At 38.1% G+C, this 18,810-nt stretch overlaps 1 protein-coding gene across 1 annotated transcript in view; it reads right to left on the bottom strand.

Annotated features, from left to right (window-relative positions):
- Positions 1 to 471: 471 nt before the first annotated feature.
- The window catches only part of LOC124789974 (jouberin-like), a 281,563-nt gene continuing 263,224 nt past the window's right edge, over positions 472 to 18,810 (bottom strand). The window contains exon 11 of the mRNA XM_047257514.1: positions 472 to 1,227. Within this exon, the coding sequence (XP_047113470.1) occupies positions 540 to 1,227 (688 nt within the window). The 3' untranslated portion in view covers positions 472 to 539. The remainder of the gene's footprint in view (positions 1,228 to 18,810) is intronic.

Below are 18,810 nucleotides of genomic sequence, written 5' to 3'. Positions count from 1 at the left end.
CTTAATAATGAGCAATAGAGACTTTCAGTTTGGTGATCCCTGCAGCATGTCTGTCCTCCCACCCATTCCCTTTAGTCCTTTTACTCATTCTTTCATTTTTTTAGCTCAAAAATACATACAAAGATGCCTACCATAACAACAAAAAGAGGTAAATAGGTAAACAACTGAAACTGTAACTTGATGTTAGTTTTAAACAGATTACTCTCTTGATTTAATTACTAAATGAAATCAAGTGACACAGATATTCTCAGAAAAAATAGTTCTTGTAGGTGTGCCCAAAACTAAATCAGTTTTTATGTCAAATACAAGTAACAAACAGAAGTACATACTCATCAAAAGAATAATGGAGACGAGGACAGCAGGATGGATAGGAGTCATTACAGATCAGTCACATTTATATTCAAAATAATTTATGTAATTTCAACAGATTTTGCAAACAGATCAACATAATCTTTATTATATACACTTCACATTACAACAAGATTAAAATTTTCTATGTGCCTCTCATAAAAGTATCACTTTATCTCGGATTTGGTATATTATGAGGTATAGTGTGTTTTGTTACTGTGTTGACTGCAAACTTTTGAGGGAACTTCATTTTCTTCATTGTGCAGTTGTGAGAAACTAATGCACTGGCTACTGGCTTTTGATGAAGTGTTTGATAAAATTTTATCCATTTCCTGTATGATGCCAAGCAAACGTGTGTCAGTGTTATCTACTACATCGCTGCTGTCTCCAATTTCCTCAGAAGGCGGTGATTGTAAATACTTAAGATTTTCCACCTGTTGATTCCTTTTTAGGAATCTCATATTCAGCAGAGAATCAGACAATTTACGCATTCCTTTTGAAGCAGAAAGTGATGTGAGGCTCCTCTGAATTGGATCATCATCATTATAACTATTGTCTTCATCATCAGCTCCTCTTGTAATATAGGTTGCACTACAGTCCCTAAAGAAATGAATTCCTAATGTATTGGAATGTTCTTGTTTACTGAATGAACACAGCAGGATGTGGGAGAAAGAACTATGTGATGCAAATGCCACTATGTGATCATGAGGGTGATATGTTACAGAACTGACTGCACAACTTCCACTGCCACCAAACTTAAGCTTCATGTATATTGCTGCTTCATCACCAGTATCTGCATTCCACACATGAACAGTGCCATCTTCACTGCCACAAAACACTAAACTCCCACAAGGTGTAATACATGCTGCAGACTGAAACCTGTGAAATCAGTATCATAAGAATTACATTCACTATTATCTATCATTTTAGCACACACTATCATCCTACGGTGCTACAGAACACATTGATCAATCATTAAATAAAGTGGGATACAATGTTTCTCACTGAACAGAAACAACATTGAGCAGCAGACAGGAAAAAATGGCAATATGCGCACACACACACACACACACACACACACACACACACACACACACACACACACACACACACACACACCTTCTATCTATCAGTACTCCAGCCAATCTAGAAAGAAATGAGAAAAGGAAAGTAGCTTGACATAAATAGATCAAGAAGGAGGAGGAGGAGCAGGAGCAGGAGAAAGAGTTTAGGCTACAAATTACTACTTGCATGCAACATATACACGTGGCTGTTACCTACACAAGGAAGCAGTGGAGTCTCTCCCAGAACAAATGCAGAGAAAGAGAGATGATCCAAAATGAAACAAAGAGATATGGAAATGAAAAGAGAGGTGAACAAGAGTGGAGTACTTTATTTTATGTATTGATTTATTTAGCTCTACAAGCTAAGCTGCAAGCACTGTGTTGCATTCTACATGGGCATAGCAAACAACAAGATGCCTGTCCACGTGAATGGCTACTGACAACTGTGGCCAAGAAACAAGTGGACCACCTGGTTGCTGAACACACTGCCAAACATGACATCCTTCACAGCCTGTGCCATATGGATCCTTCCCACCAACACTAGCTTTTCTGAATTGTGCAGGTGGGAACTTTCCCTGCTATTTATCCTACGTTCCTGTAACCCTCCTGGCCTCAACATTCATTAGTCATTGTCCTCGCCCATCCAGCCTCCCTGTTCTCTTTCCAGCACTATACAGCCCTCATTCCATCATCACACCCAGTCTTTTTACTTTTCTCCTTTTCCACTACCCCGTCTCCCCACCTCTCCCCTGCCCACCAACTAACCTTCCGACTTTCTGAAGCATAGTAGGGTCAATTTTGTGGCTTCACAGTTTCCAAGCCACATTTCAGGTTATCACTTACATTAATTAGTGCAGTTTTTGCACTATAGTGTTTACCATGTTAATATTTGTCATATCAGTTGAATACATGTAAGTATTCAGCAATAGATCCCAGGGCTTTGGATACAATAGGTAATACAGTTGGTAAACATAAGGTGATTGTGGGTTTTCAATTTCAGGGATAGGTCACTCTATGCATCTTTTTCATGGAGGGAGATATGTCCCCTACATGACAGAAAAATTAAATATGCTGTTAAGACAGGTAATAAGCTATCAGTGAAATTAATTATGCTGCAAAGATAGATACTTAACTATCAGTGACATTCTCAATTATGGTTACACTGATACCATCATTGTCTTTTGCTTTCAGAAGAGATTCTCATTTTTGCTTTTCTTGTTGTATTTACTGTTACACCTTTTAGGTGCGAACTTTTGTGGTTAGTAATGTAATTTGGGGATTCTCTTGGAAAATAATTCCTTGCTGCAAGGGAGTTGAGTAGCAATGAGAAAATTCATCCAGTTTATCAGCTGAAACCTGAAAATAAGTTCATCAGCTATAACCTGAAAGGCAGTTTCTGATTTTGTCTTTCTTATACTCAAGCTGTGGAGATTCTTCCACAGAGCTGCAGGTGCCATATTGCTGCATACAAATGAACAAGCATGCCTGAATTTGACACTGTGAATACATTGCTTTACCTTCTTGCTTAACTTCCTTTATTTTTTGTAATGTTTGGGTTTCAGATTTGTCTTGAAATATATATGAGTAGCATCCCTGTTGTGTATCATGTGACATAATTCAGTTGTCAGCAAAGAAGCAGGAAATTTTCATCCACAGATAGTACTTATAAGATTATGTTTACCATAGAAAGTAGCGATTTTATTACTAAGTCCATGGATTTTGCAATCAATCACAGACACTGATTAACTGATGCCACAAGGGTTCTGAGTAATCAGCTGTTACAGCATCATGGCCTGTGTGTTTAATATTCCTAGAAATTATGTAACTTGATTTAAGCTTTAGGGGCTGTGAGGCATACGCCAGGAATATTACTCTGAGGCCTGGAGGAAAAATTTGAATAGAACAAAATAGAAGTTTATTGTCTTGTAACATACAATTTCAACCCACTGAATTAATGTACAGGACACTTGTCAAACACAAAAACTGGTTTGCAGTTTTGCTTATAATATCAGTAATATAATATGCAATACTGAATAATTAATTAGGCAATTAATATTTTTTCTTCAAAAGTAACAAACTTTTAAAAATCAACAGTCCTACGTACTTGATCTCTCCAGCTCAAATTTTCAGATTGTCATTTATAAAATCTTCTACTGAATAAGTAACACCTGCACTCATATAAGGTTTTTTCAGTGTTTCTAAATTTATGCTGAGCAATTCTCTTTCTTTCAATTTGTTATAAATTTTCACATCCATATAATGTGGAGTTTGAGCATAAGGTTGTAAATGGTGGGTGGGCAGCATAAAATTATTTTGATTTCTGGTGCTATAATCATGTTGAAAATGATTTGCTACAAATAAATCAGGATTATTGTGTACAAAGAAAATCAGCTCATATATGTATAGTGAGGGAACACTTAATATACTTAGATTTTTTAGGAGTGGGCAACATGATTTTCTTAGCCCTATATTGTGCATATTTCTAATGATGGTTTTCTGAAGCTTTAGAATTAGACATATATGGATTGAGGTAGCCCAACATACAATTCTGTAGCTTACTACTGACTCAAAGTAGCTGTGATATACTACTTTTCTTGTGTCCATACTGGTAGCATTGTATAGTATCCTCACTGCAAATGCTAGGCTATTTAATTTATTTGCAAGGTACTGTACATGAGATCCCCATGATAGATTTTTATCTAGTTGCATTCCTAGGAAATTCACACAGCTAGCTTCCTGAAAATCCTGGTTTCTGTGAATGACCTGAATATCAATTCTGCTTGTTTTGTTTTAAACTGCACTAACTGAGTCTTTTCCAGGTTTAATTTTAACCTATTTAAATCAAACCAGGTATCTAATTTTTCTTAAGTATTTAATACAGTTTGTGGAATTTGGTCAGCATTGTTATAGAGTCCTGCATGACCGAGTAAGTGAGCACAAAATACAAGATGGGTCAAGCACACCCTAACTGGATAGGCTGCCTGCACTAGTTCTAGTGACCAAGCATAGAATCTGTGACCGAATACATAGCATGTAACTTCAAACACATTACATGTGTCATTATCCATGTCAGACTGCAGCCAGTATGGTCTTCTCATTTGTGGTGTGTCTCTCTCTGTAAACATGCAGTGTGAAGCAGCCAGTGCAGTAAGGCTTAAGATTGAAACCAATGTTTACACATTGAAGAAATGGGAAGGTCTAAAAAGCCAAGTATGGAGTACATTTCTGCTGGTTGTAGACTAAAACAGTGCGTCTACTGGGTACGTATTGTGCATAAACTGCTCCACATTATTGCGTTTCCAGTTGGGAACCACTCATTTAAAGTAACACAGTTGCAAGAAACCTCACAAAGATACAGTTCCTTCAGGGATACTGGCAGTAACAATAAATAGTATTACAGCAAAGTGTGTTGCACTGTGTGCTAAAAATTTCAAACCTTTTAATGCTGTTTCTGGTGAAGGTTTCGGAGAACTAGGCCAAGAATTAATACATCTAGATGTGCATTATGGAGAAAACATGGCAGATGTCATGCCACATCCCTATATTATAAGCAGACATGTCAAAGAACAAGCTGGTGCAATATGAAACAGCATAATGACTTCTGTTATTGCAGAAGTTATTAGTAAAACATTTGCTGCAACAATTCATATGTGGACTGATTCGCATAATCAGATGGACTATTTCACGCTTACAGCACATTAAATTAACACAGATTGGTCTCTTGTGAACAATGTTTTATTTACAACAAAATACCCGGACGTTAATACAATGGGAGTAAATGTTATGAAAGAAATTGAAGAGAGGATGGCTGATTGGGGACATCGGAATCATGAAAGAATTCCTTGTGCTGCTCATTATATAAACACAGCACTTATCCATACTTTCAATGAAGATAACTTCTTGTTAATCATGTCCCGAACATTGCATCAACAGTAAATACTGCAAAATGCATTGTAAGGTACATTAAGAAAAGTGGCCCCTGCTCATCTTTGAAATCATCGTCGAAACAAGAGGTCTGCATATGCTGGAACAGCTTGTACACTATGCTGGAATCCTTACACACACAGTACAACGAAGCTGCTGCTTTGCTGACAGAAAAGGACTCCGCTTACAGATTGCAAGGATATGATAGTGAGCTTGCAGGACAAACTGCACATTTTCTGAGACCATTTAAAGAGGCCACAGATGAATTAGAAGGCAAAAAAGAACCGACAATCCAGTTAGTTCTTCTTTGCTTTCACAATAGGCAACAAATTTGCAGTGTCAATGACACTGACCCTAAGGTGAGTAATTACTGCAGTTAAAAGCACTGTTTCATTATGATACGTGATAGATTTATAATTAACTAGCGTAATTGATGTGTACTAACAGTATTTTTTAGGCCAGCAACAGTGGCCGAGCGGTTCTAGGCTCCAGTCTGGAACTGCGCGACAGCTATGGTGGCAGGTTCGAATCCTGCCTCGGGCATGGATGTGTGTCATGTCCTTAGGTTAGTTAGGTTTAAGTAGTTCTAAGTTCTAGCAGACAGATGACCTCAGATGTTAAGTCCCATAGTGCTCAGAGCCATTTGAACCATTTGTATTTTTTAACAGGAGGTACAAAGGATTAAAAATGGAGCCCTGACTTTTGTTTGTGAGAAGATTGTGATCACTTCCAGACATAAAATTGCTGTTTCTTTGGCCATCTTTCAATGATCTTAATATGCTTGAAATAAATGAAAAGCACAAAATTCTTAGCAATGTGCAACAAATGTGTGCCACTTACGCAGGTACAACATACAATTATTAACATAATCGTTTTTGCATAGTTAGTGGATAGGGTATTACAGAGAAATGGGAATGTTATAATTCAATATGAAGTAGATCTCTACATTATAATGCACCCAGGAGATGATGATGACATCTTAAAGTGGTGGAGCAGACATGAAACACATCTACCAGGTCTCGCTCCAGTTGCAAGATGTATTTTATGTATCCCAGCAACAAGTGCACCTAGTGAGAGATGCTTTAGTAAAGCCGTCACGTTATTAACAAATCAATGCAGCCAATTAAATCTGGAACACGTTAGTGATTTACTGCTGATTAACAATAACTATAATTTTGTTTCTGTTGCAAACAAGTGAAAAGTATGACAAGTTATGTCTGTAAATGTTTAATGTTCTTTGTATGCTTTTCAGTAGAAGAAGAATGGGTAGCTTTGAGGGGTGAAGTAGTGAAGGCAGCAGAGGATCAAGTAGGTAAAAAGACGAGGGCTAGTAGAAATCATTGGGTAACAGAAGAAATATTGAATTTAATTGATGAAAGGAGAAAATATAAAAATGCAGTAAGTGAAACAGGCAAAAAGGAATACAAACGTCTCAAAAATGAGATCGACAGGAAGTGCAAAATGGCTAAGCAGGGATGGCTAGAGGACAAATGTAAGGATGTAGAGGCCTATCTCACTAGGGGTAAGATAGATACCGCCTACAGGAAAATTAAAGAGACCTTTGGAGATAAGAGAATGACTTGTATGAATATCAAGAGCTCAGATGGAAACCCAGTTCTAAGCAAAGAAGGGAAAGCAGAAAGGTGGAAGGTGTATATAGAGGGTCTATACAAGGGCGATGTACTTGAGAACAATATTATGGAAATGGAAGAGGATGTAGATGAAGATGAAATGGGAGATACAATACTGCGTGAAGAGTTTGACAGAGCACTGAAAGACCTGAGTCGAAACAAGGCCCCCGGAGTAGACAATATTCCATTGAAACTACTGACGGCCGTGGGAGAGCCAGTCCTGACAAAACTCTACCACCTGGTGAGCAAGATGTATGAAACAGGCGAAATACCCTCAGACTTCAAGAAGAATATAATAATTCCAATCCCAAAGAAAGCAGGTGTTGACAGATGTGAAAATTACCGAACTATCAGCTTAATAAGTCACAGCTGCAAAATACTAACACGAATTCTTTACAGACGAATGGAAAAACTAGTAGAAGCCAACCTCGGGGAAGATCAGTTTGGATTCCGTAGAAACACTGGAACACGTGAGGCAATACTGACCTTACGACTTATCTTAGAAGAAAGATTAAAGAAAGGCAAACCTACGTTTCTAGCACTTGTAGACTTAGAGAAAGCTTTTGACAATGTTGACTGGAATACTCTCCTTCAAATTCTAAAGGTGGCAGGGGTAAAATACAGGGAGCGAAAGGCTATTTACAATTTGTACAGAAACCAGATGGCAGTTATAAGAGCCGAGGGACATGAAAGGGAAGCAGTGGTTGGGAAGGGAGTAAGACAGGGTTGTAGCCTCTCTCCGATGTTGTTCAATCTGTATATTGAGCAAGCAGTAAAGGAAACAAAAGAAAAATTCGGGGTAGGTATTAAAATTCATGGAGAAGAAATAAAAACTTTGAGGTTCGCCGATGACATTGTAATTCTGTCAGAGACAGCAAAGGACTTGGAAGAGCAGTTGAATGGAATGGACAGTGTCTTGAAAGGAGGATATAAGATGAACATCAACAAAAGCAAAACAAGGATAATGGAATGTAGTCTAATTAAGTCGGGTGATGCTGAGGGAATTAGATTAGGAAATGAGGCACTTAAAGTAGTAAAGGAGTTTTGCTATTTGGGGAGCAAAATAACTGATGATGGTCGAAGTAGAGAGGATATAAAATGTAGGCTGGCAATGACAAGGAAAGCGTTTCTGAAGAAGAGAAATTTGTTAACATCCAGTATTGATTTAAGTGTCAGGAAGTCATTTCTGAAAGTATTCGTATGGAGTGTAGCCATGTATGGAAGTGAAACATGGACGATAAATAGTTTGGACAAGAAGAGAATAGAAGCTTTCGAAATGTGGTGCTACAAAAGAATGCTGAAGATTAGATGGGTAGATCACATAACTAATGACGAGGTATTGAATAGGATTGGGGAGGAGAGAAGTTTGTGGCACAACTTGACCAGAAGAAGGGATCGGTTGGTAGGACATGTTCTGAGGCATCAAGGGATCACCAATTTAGTATTGGAGGGCAGCGTGGAGGGTAAAAATCGTAGAGGGAGACCAAGAGATGAATACACTAAGCAGATTCAGAAGGATGTAGGTTGCAGTAGGTACTGGGAGATGAAAAAGCTTGCACAGGATAGAGTAGCATGGAGAGCTGCATCAAACCAGTCTCAGGACTGAAGACCACAACAACAACAACATGCTTTCTTTATGAAGATGGTTGTCTTCTAGTTACAGGGACAGCCCTTATTTAATGTTTCCTATTAATGAAAGGAAAAATATATCTTCTGTTTGGAAATGAGACTCGTCTTCTATCCGTGATTGTATTGAAATACAATTTTACTTTCCAAGTGCTTTATGAATTTAGCTGTGTCACGTACCCGTTCTTGGAAACGTTACTTTTGTATTAAAACAGAGAGAGACAGAGATAAATACATTGTTTGTGCATGTGTGTGTGTGTGTGTGTGTGTGTGTGTGTGTGTGTGTGTGTGAGTGTGTGTGTGTGTGTGTGTGTGTGAGAGAGAGAGAGAGAGAGAGAGAGAGAGAGAGAGAGAGAGAGGGGCGTTGGATTTGTAAAGTACAGCAGTGCAGCGAGCTGGGGCGAGGCAAGGTGAGACGTCAGTGGTGACAAGTCATGCTCGGTTATCCGCGTGTCCGGAGTCCGGACGACAGACATGGGGCAAGTACGTGACCGAGCCAAGTCGTGTGGGGCCGGATTAGCAGCTTGGTCCCCCCATCAATAGGCAAACTGTGACCTGTCAAATATTGGGCGTTGCAGCACTCTACATTGTTACTTTCAATGATTACAGATGTGTCATCTGCAAATAAAACTGAGTGGCACTCAATATTAAGTGACAAATCATTTATGTAAAACAGAAACAGAATGGGACCTAGGACAGAACCTTGGGGTACTCCATGTGAAATGGTTTTCCATTTTGAAGTATAAGTTCCTCTCTCTGATGATATAATCACTCTTTGTCTTCAGTTGTTAGTCAGAACTTAAACAATTCTAATACCATGCCCCTGATTCTATACTTTCTCAGTTTACAGAGTAGAAAGGAATGATTCACACTACCAAAGGCCTTTGATAGGTCACAAAAAATTCCTGCAGCATGCAGTGAGCTGTCTAGAGATGAGCTAATTTTATCAACAAAATTATTTATACCATATATTGTGGTTTTGCCTTTTTGAAATCCGCACTGATATTCTGAGTTTATTTTTAATTTTTATATGAAATTTTCAATTCATATGGTGACTACCTTTTCAAACACTTTTGATATTGATATAAGAAGAGAGACTGGGCGATAGTTTCCCATATGTTCTTTCGTGCATTTTTTGAATAGTGGCTTAACTACAGTGTACTTCAGTGTGTCTGGAACATAACCTTCTTGAAGGGACTAGTTAATTATTGTAGTTGGTGGCTGTGCAATTATTTTTTAACACTTTTGTTGGTATGGCATCCCACCTTACTGTTGTTTTACCTTTTAGCTACAGTATCATATCTTCTATACCTTTTACAGTAGTTTTGGTAAATGTACTGAAAAGTTCACCATCAGATTGCTCACTGTTGAAGAAATTTACCTTGTCTGAGTTATCTTCTACACTGATTTTTTATTTGTTTTCATTTACAGAGAACTAATAAAATAATTCAGAAATTTGCACAGGATTTACAATAGTATCATCCTCTACCTTGATTTCAGAAATATCATGGCCTCTACCTGTAGCACCTGTTCCACCTTTGATCACTAATCATAATGCCTTTGATTTAATATTTTTTAAAACATATTGTTGTAATTTTTTACATAGGTAACAAAATCAGGACCTTTTATTATGTTTTAGTTCCCTATGTAGCCATCTTTTTCTTGCACTAGAGATTTTTATTCCTTCAGTAATGCACTTTACTTTATTTTCTACTTTTTTATGATGTGCAATAATGGGGAAAGTTTCATTAAAAACATGTAGGAAGTCTTCCAAGAAAGTAGCAAAATTTTCAGGGCATGACCTATAGCCCACTCCACCTTATTTAATCAATGGTAGAATAAGATCATATTTTCTTTACTGAACTGGCGTTTGGTGTAGGTTTTTTTCAAGGAATGTTCTATGGTTCTTGTTAACTCCATAAACAGAGTACAATGATCAGAAAGTCCTAAATCTAAACAAAACTTATTTTCCTCATTATAAGTGTAAGTGATTAAAATACACGGTGTCTGAAAAGTCTTTCCCTGATTACATAAATTGATAACTCAGGCTAGAAGTAATATACAAATCTGAAACTTGTGTCAAATTGTTTACAATTATCAAAGTTTTTTTTCTGTTATAGGTTCACAGTACGTAAATAGTGGATGAGGTGCAGTGCCCATGAAGCCATGTTAACCAATCAGGAGAAGGCACAGTGTGTCCTGTGGTACCATGAGACACGATCACCAACCACAGAGCAGAGACACTTCCAGACAACATTTGGAAGGAATCCACCTAATGTCAAGAGCATTAAAGCCTGGTATGAGAGGTTCAAGAACACAGGATTGGTTGCTGACCTTCCAAGGTCTGGTCGACCAAGAACCTCAGCAGACAGGTTGGAAGCTGAAAGGCAGTCATTTCTGCGAAGTCCGAAGAAAACGGTGTGCAGGGCCTCACGTGAATTACAGATGCCAAAAAGCTCTCTCCATGACATTTTACACAAACGTTTATTGTTTCGTGCATACAAAGTGCAAATCGTTCAGGCCTTGTTGCCCAGTGACAGTACATGTCAATATGACTTCGAAATGCTATCTCATATTGAGGACAATGATGGTTATCTCAGACGAATTGCTTTTTCTGATGAAACAACCTTTTTTGTCAGTGGAGTAGTGAATCACCATAATGTGCGCATTTGAGGTTCACAACCCCCTGGCGCGAGGTCATGGAGTGCACCAGAGGCAGTCCAAAGGTGAATGTTTGGTGCGCGCTATTGCACGATCGAATTATCGGGTCATTCTTCTTCGCTGAGGCTACCATCACATCTGCAGTGTATCTGGACATGTTGCAACTGTATGCTGTTCCTCAGCTGCTTCAGTATCACCCCAATGTCTTGTTTTAGCGAGACGGTGTACCGCCTCATTGGAGTTTGGCCATCCGTGCCTATCTCGATATGACCTTTCCTGGGCAATGGATTGGTCATGATGGGCCAATGGTTTGGCCTTCAGGCTCTCCTGATATAACCCCATTAGACTTGGTTTTATGGGGTTATGTCAAGGACAAGGTCTCCCAAATGCGTGTACCAGATCTTGAAACCCTGGGCAACGGATAACCACAGTCGAATCGATCCCCCAGTGATGTTGGCTAATGTGTGGATGCAAATTGAATATCGCCTAGATGTGGTAAGTGCTACCAAGGGTACTCATGTGGAAGTTTACTGATGTGTGAAAAAAACTTTAATAGTTTGTAAACAATTAGACACCAGTTTCATATTTGTATCTAACTTCTAGCCTGAGTTATCAATTTATGTAATCAGGGAAAGACTTATCGGACACCCTGTATTATCTATGCCTGTTGCAGACATTTTGTTTACTTGAGAAAAATCAGTGAAATTTGCAGTGAAACCCCTTATTTGAATCATATCAATGAATTTTGTTGAGTTGTTGGCTTCACTGGCTATATCTATGTTGAAATCAGCAGTTATTGTGACTCTCTTCTCTTCCTCTATCTCTTACTTCATCAAACTTTTTTTTGTGATTACATCTATAAGAGCATGATTGTGTACTGTATGGTGATTGGGTTGTAATGGAAGTAAATATTGTTGTGACTAAATTATCTTCTTAGGTTTATATGGAGGGGATATCTCTCAAAAGTCCATGTTCGTATCTCCCATTACGATTCTATGTTTCCATTGACACTGAAATGAATGTAATCCATTGAACTGATTTTTGGTGGCTTGTAGACAACATCAGTTTATCACTTCTGACCCTGTACACTTATCTCAGTCAACAAGAATTCATCCTTTCTTGTTCTGATAGGGTTCGATGCATTTAAGACTTCAAGTATGAGGTCAGATCCGACATATGTACTGATATCTCCACCATGCTTGCTTAGCCTGTCGGCCATAAGATAAACACAGCAGACCATTTGTGATGTTTTAGGGACATTTTTGATAGGACGATTACATGGAAGTTTAGCTGGTGGAATCTGGGCTTCAGTTCTTTGCCATGTGCGGATGGGGATTCAACATTATGTTGTGCTGCTAATGGCTCTGATGCATGGTTCCAGGCAGCCTGCAGGAGGCCATTTGATGAGTTCATTCCAACCTGCATTGAGGGACAGTTACCAACATTTCTGGCAGACAGCATAACTCAAGGGTGGCCAAGATTTTCTGCATCTGAGTGATTCTTACAACTGTTAAAGGAGAGGAGATCACAAAGTTAAGATTTTCTGAGATTACAAGTGTGTGAAAAATAGAGAAGGAGTAATCACTGTGAGGAAATACAGCCAACATAGTGATGACTCTGAGACAGTTAACCTTCCGCCTTAAAGAATTAAATGTACCTAAATAATATGTTGATATGAATATAATAGAGGGAAACATTCCACGTGGGAAAGATATATCTAAAAAGAAAGATGATGAAACTTACCAAACAAAAGCGCTGGCAGGTCGATAGACACACAAACAAACACAAACATACACACAAAATTCTAGCTTTCGCAACCAATGGTTGCCTCGTCAGGAAAGAGGGAAGGAGAAGGAATGACAAAAGGATATGGGTTTTAAGGGAGAGGGTAAGGAGTCATTCCAATCCCGGGAGCGGAAAGACTCACCTTAGGGGGAAAAAAGGACAGGTATACACTCACACACACACACATATCCATGGTAGGACAGGTATACACTCGCACACACACACATATCCATCCATGGATATGTGTGTGTGTGCGAGTGTATACCTGTCCTTTTTTCCCCCTAAGGTAAGTCTTTCCGCTCCCGGGATTGGAATGACTCCTTACCCTCTCCCTTAAAACCCATATCCTTTTGTCATTCCTTCTCCTTCCCTCTTTCCTGACGAGGCAACCATTGGTTGCGAAAGCTAGAATTTTGTGTGTATGTTTGTGTTTGTTTGTGTGTCTATCGACCTGCCAGCGCTTTTGTTTGGTAAGTTTCATCATCTTTCTTTTTAGATATAAATAATATGTTGTACAGTTCAGGGTAGAAAGAAAAAGAGGGCTAATCGACAAAGCCAATGGTGCTAGCACAGGAAGACAAATTTAGTAACTACAAGATTAGCATAGAGATCTGTGAAGCCATCCTACAAACGTCTCATGATCAGTAGTGAGAATGTTATATAGCGGTTGTCAAATATGTGGAATATTAACAACATGTTTCGGTATTACATTATCCCATTATCAGGTACTTAAAGCTTCTATGCCATTTGGCACCACCAAAAGTAATGGTTTGACAACTGGAGCATAATACTCCCAGTACTGATAAATTATAAATTATTATAGGAACACTGGCTGTGATTTTTGTCATTAGAAGTTTAGTCCAGAGCTAACTAAGAAGATGTGTGAATAACAAAACAAAGGAAAAGGGTAATCATTGCAATGCTACTATTATAAACAGGCAGAGAATTTTTGGGGTAAAAGAAAAATATTTACCATTAGAAGGAATTAAAATTAAGTAATAAACCAAATGGCAGTTATAAGAGTCGAGGGACATGAAAGGGAAGCAGTGGTTGGGAAGGGAGTGAGACAGGGTTGTAGCCTATCCCCTATGTTATTCAAATGGTTCAAATGGCTCTGAGCACTATGGGACTCAACTGCTGAGGTCATTAGTCCCCTAGAACTTAGAACTAGTTAAACCTAACTAACCTAAGGACATCACAAACATCCATGCCCGAGGCAGGATTTGAACCTGCGACTGTAGCGGTCTTGCGGTTCCAGACTGCAGCGCCTTTAACCGCACGGCCACTTCGGGCGGCCAATGTTATTCAATCTGTATATTGAGCAAGCAGTGAAGGAAACAAAAGAAAAATTCGGAGTAGGTATTAAAATGCATGGACAAGAAATAAAAACTTTGAGGTTTGTCAATGACATTGTAATTCTCTCAGAGACAGCAAAGGACTTGGAACAGCAGTTGAACAGAATGGATAGTGTCTTGAAGGGAGGATATAAGATGAACATCAACAAAAGCAAAACGAGGATAATGGAATGTAGTCGAATTAAGTCGGGTGATGTTGAGGGTATTAGATTAGGAAATGAGACACTTAAAGTAGTAAAGGAGTTTTGCTATTTGGGGAGCAAAATAACTGATGATGGTCGAAGTAGAGAGGATATAAAATGTAGACTGGCAATGGGAAGGAAATCGTTTCTGAAGAAGAGAAATTTGTTAACATCAAGTATAGATTTAAGTGTCAGGAAGTCGTTTCTGAAAGTATTTGTATGGAGTGTAGCCATGTATGGAAGTGAAACATGGAAGATAAATAGCTTAGACAAGAAGAGAATAGAAGCTTTCGAAATGTGGTGCTACAGAAGAATGCTGAAGATTAGATGGGTAGATCACATAACTAATGAGGAGGTGTTGAATAGGATTGGGGAAAAGAGAAGTTTGTGGCACAACTTGACTAGAAGAAGGTATTGGTTGGTAGGACATATTCTGAGGCATCAAGGGATCACCAATTTAGTATTGGAGGGCAGTGTGGAGGGTAAAAATCGTAGAGGGAGACCAAGAGATGAATACACCAAGCAGATTCAGAAGGATGTAGGTTGCAGTAGGTACTGGGAGATGAAAAAGCTTGCACAGGATAGAGTAGCATGGAGAGCTGCATCAAACCAGTCTCAGGACTGAAGACCACAACAACAACAACAATAACTACGGTTATGGATAATGTAGTAAGAACAATAGGTGAAGGCATTAATACAAAAATAACACTGTGCAACAATGAAAATGTAAATTGAATGAAAATAGCTAATTCCTATCAGTTCTAATGTGCCGATCGCAAATATCACAAAGACTATTCAAAATTAGCTGTAGTTTTCATTTTACACTGTTTTATTACAGTGAGATAATTATATACGGATTTTTATCTTAAGTTTAAAATCAAATATTATAATGGTTTGTCAAAGTCATAATAACTAGTACAATTGACTGTATTATTGTCCCTGGTCTTATTTGTTGCAATATTTTGGATATAAGCATTTTTATACCAATTTTAGTGATCTTTTTGTCTCCCTCCTCTTCAACTTCAATGACTTTATTAATGCATGTAATAATTTTTGCACATTTGTTTCCAGATTAATTACCAGTTGGTCAAGCTGGCTGCTATTGAAGTGAATAAAAATGCCACGAATTTGTGTTAACAGTGCTGACACATTTTGCTATCACTATGGAGAAGTGATATTTGCTTCGGTTGTGTTTCGAGAATTTCTGCGTAAATTCTAGAACCACTTGGCCTTCCGCCATCTCGAACACATGATATTTTAGATGTGAGTGGGAGAAAGGAACCCTATCTACTGTGTGTCACCTGTCTGTGTGTGAGAAGACGGTAGACACAGCGGTCGAACAGCACCGACAAGTACTTGTCAATTGCACCATGGAAGTTGTAATGCAAGCCCATGGCAGAACCAAGGAACTTCTGTGTTATTCTGTGCTGTTTTATAACTGAATATTGTTAGTGACAAAATAACATTTTAGTTGAGAAGACTTTTAAGTAAATTTTACCTTGAACTTGCTAGAGGCAAGGCATGTGTATGATTCCTGTATAATAGAGTCATGGTTATCAGGCCAACTCTGTTGTAAATGTAGCTTAATTGATTCTAATGTGAGATGACATGGGTGACTTACAAGAAGTCTAATATTTATAATGAAAGTGCAAATTTGTTATTGCACATGGAGTCCAAATATACCGACAGTGTTGTCGAAAGAGCACAGTTTTAGAAGAGAAGGCCTATTAAGAAAGTCATCACAAAAATGTTAGAACATGGCGACCAGTGTGAAGGGGCTGAAGAAAACAGGAATTTTGAGATGAAAAAGAGAGAAAAAGCTATCAAGTGTTGCCATAGCAACTGAGCATAACATGACAAGAGAACCATTGAGAGAAACTGGATTATGCTGGAGTATCTAGGGAAGAAAATTTGTAAAGGCAAATAAGGAAGAAGATGTAAGAAAGTCACAATGTGAAAAACCGGAGAGAAGATCTCGATGTATTAAACTAAGAGATGAGCCTAGAATGATACGACTAAGAAGATCTGGTGTGGGGAGTATACAGCTCTAACATGCATTTTGGGGACGCAGATATGGAAATCAGCCTACATCCGATGCTGCCGGCACCAGCTGTTGTTCACTGGTGCTGAACTGCTGTCACATCTGCTCACCAAGCTGCAAGAATTCTACGCTGGGTGAGTGCAAAACAGAACTTTAGTACCTTGGCAAGAAGTGATACAAACTATTTAATGAACTTTATTAATGTATTTATTATACTTAAAGTTAATTTTTAAATGTTCACAAAGTCTAAAGCTTGTAAAATCATGGATCACATTCAGTAAACTGGAGAAGCGTCAGAAACGGCCACGGCTATGAGAAATACTAAAGAAGAGCCTGACTGGTCTGAACTAGTAAATCTAATCAAAGCTCAGTGTATACAATAAGGCTTACTGAATTCTTGATTAGATGATCATAGTACAACTTTAAATGCTAAGTTAGATGACCAGAGTCAGCAGTCAAATGCTCAGAATGAAACTCTAAGAAAAGAAATAGGTTTGATACATTCTAGTTTAAATGCTCAGAGTGAAGTTCTAAATAATCAGATTAAACCTTGATTAGCCAAGCAACAAATCTAGGTTTGTTAAATGTCAAAGTGGACTCACAGAGCAAAGAATTTGGTAATCTATGCAAAGGCATGGATGCTTTAAAGACTGTATTTGACACCTTAAATAATAAAGTATAAGATTTGAAATTAGACTTAAAGAAGAAATTAACCAGTTCCTTGGATATTCATGTAAATCAGCTGTTCACGGACTTTAATCAGAAACAGAATGATCAATTACAAGATTTAGCAAAAAAGTTAGAATATGATATTGAGGAAAAATTTAATACTGTAGAAGCAGAAATCAATGAAACGTTAGGATCTTTTGAAAATGCATGCAATGTTAAGTTTGATGCTGTAAAGCAGGGATTGTATACTTTAAAAGAGAGTGTTGAAAAGCAAGATAAGTTAATGCCAACAATCATATCGCAAATTACATATGTAAGTGTGCAAGTGGATAATGTAGAAAGAAGATTCCAAGAGAAGATAGCAAACTGTGATATAGTAAATATAAGTAGTTTGGGGGAACAATTTAAAGGGTTTACAGATCAAAAAGTCACTGAAAGAATGACATCCATGAATGTGTCACCTATTGTTTCTTTTGAACTTTCAGATACCCGAAAGGTTATAGATGACTTGTGGAAAGAATTCAAACTTATCCAGGACAAAGTGGAAAAATGGACAACTTCACCCAATGTTGTGTTAACTAGTAAAGTGGTGACTGATTTGCAGTGGGGGGACTTTCAAAAGAAGTTTAAAGAGAAATACTGGTATGCCAGTGCACAAGAAAAGTTAATATCAGATCCATGGGACCCGGGTGGAGTCATATATCCCCCAGGGACATTAACACTCTGAGTTAACGGGTGGAGTGACAACCGTCGGATCTCGAGTTGTTTTTGGTGTTTCTTCCAAAATAGTTTTCCTGCACCAAATTCCTTTAAAATCTTAAACTATTCTGTCATCTATTCCTAAAATCTTAAACTATCCTGTAATCTTATATCTTAGGAAATCAGATACGACAGTCAAATAAAAAACAATCCTGGAGAATCATAGGTAAAAAGTGATATTTAGATAAAGTGAACTGAATGGAATATTACGTCTGTAGAAAATATAATATTGTGTGACTAGTTGAACAACTAATACATCGTAGTATATAGTTTTTCTATTTTGTATAGAATATTTTATACCTTTTGTGAGATATGATAGAAATGGGAAAGTTTGTATTATGTTTGAAAGAGGTGGGTTTTGTAGATAAAAGCATGGTTTACAAGAGCAAATAAACCATGGCTAACACAAAACACACATCACACCTTTCAGACAACCGTCGCAAACAAGTATGCCTCATTCTTCATCACTTGCCTTTTCCATAGGGTTGCTAAGATTTCCTTTGGGGACCTAAAGGGTGAAGGTGGGAATGTCCATTCTGTAGGAGACAATTTAACACCAAACCTTCTTTGGTGTCTCACTCAAGTACCTGAGGGGTAGGGATCCTGAGGTAGGGGGGTGGGAAGGGTTTCCTGCCTTTGGGGCTATCTTCTTTCTCTTCTTCAATCTTAGCAACCATTTCTATTTATTTCCTTTATTACTTCTCATTTGAGGACCTACCTATTTTTCCCTCTTTCTGTATTCACCTACTTCTATTGCAGAAGTCC

This window comes from Schistocerca piceifrons, chromosome 3 (genome assembly GCF_021461385.2).
Source record: "Schistocerca piceifrons isolate TAMUIC-IGC-003096 chromosome 3, iqSchPice1.1, whole genome shotgun sequence".
Taxonomy (NCBI): Eukaryota; Metazoa; Arthropoda; class Insecta; order Orthoptera; family Acrididae; genus Schistocerca; species Schistocerca piceifrons.
Note: the sequence above shows the minus strand (reverse complement) of the source record. Positions and strands in the feature narration are given on the sequence as shown.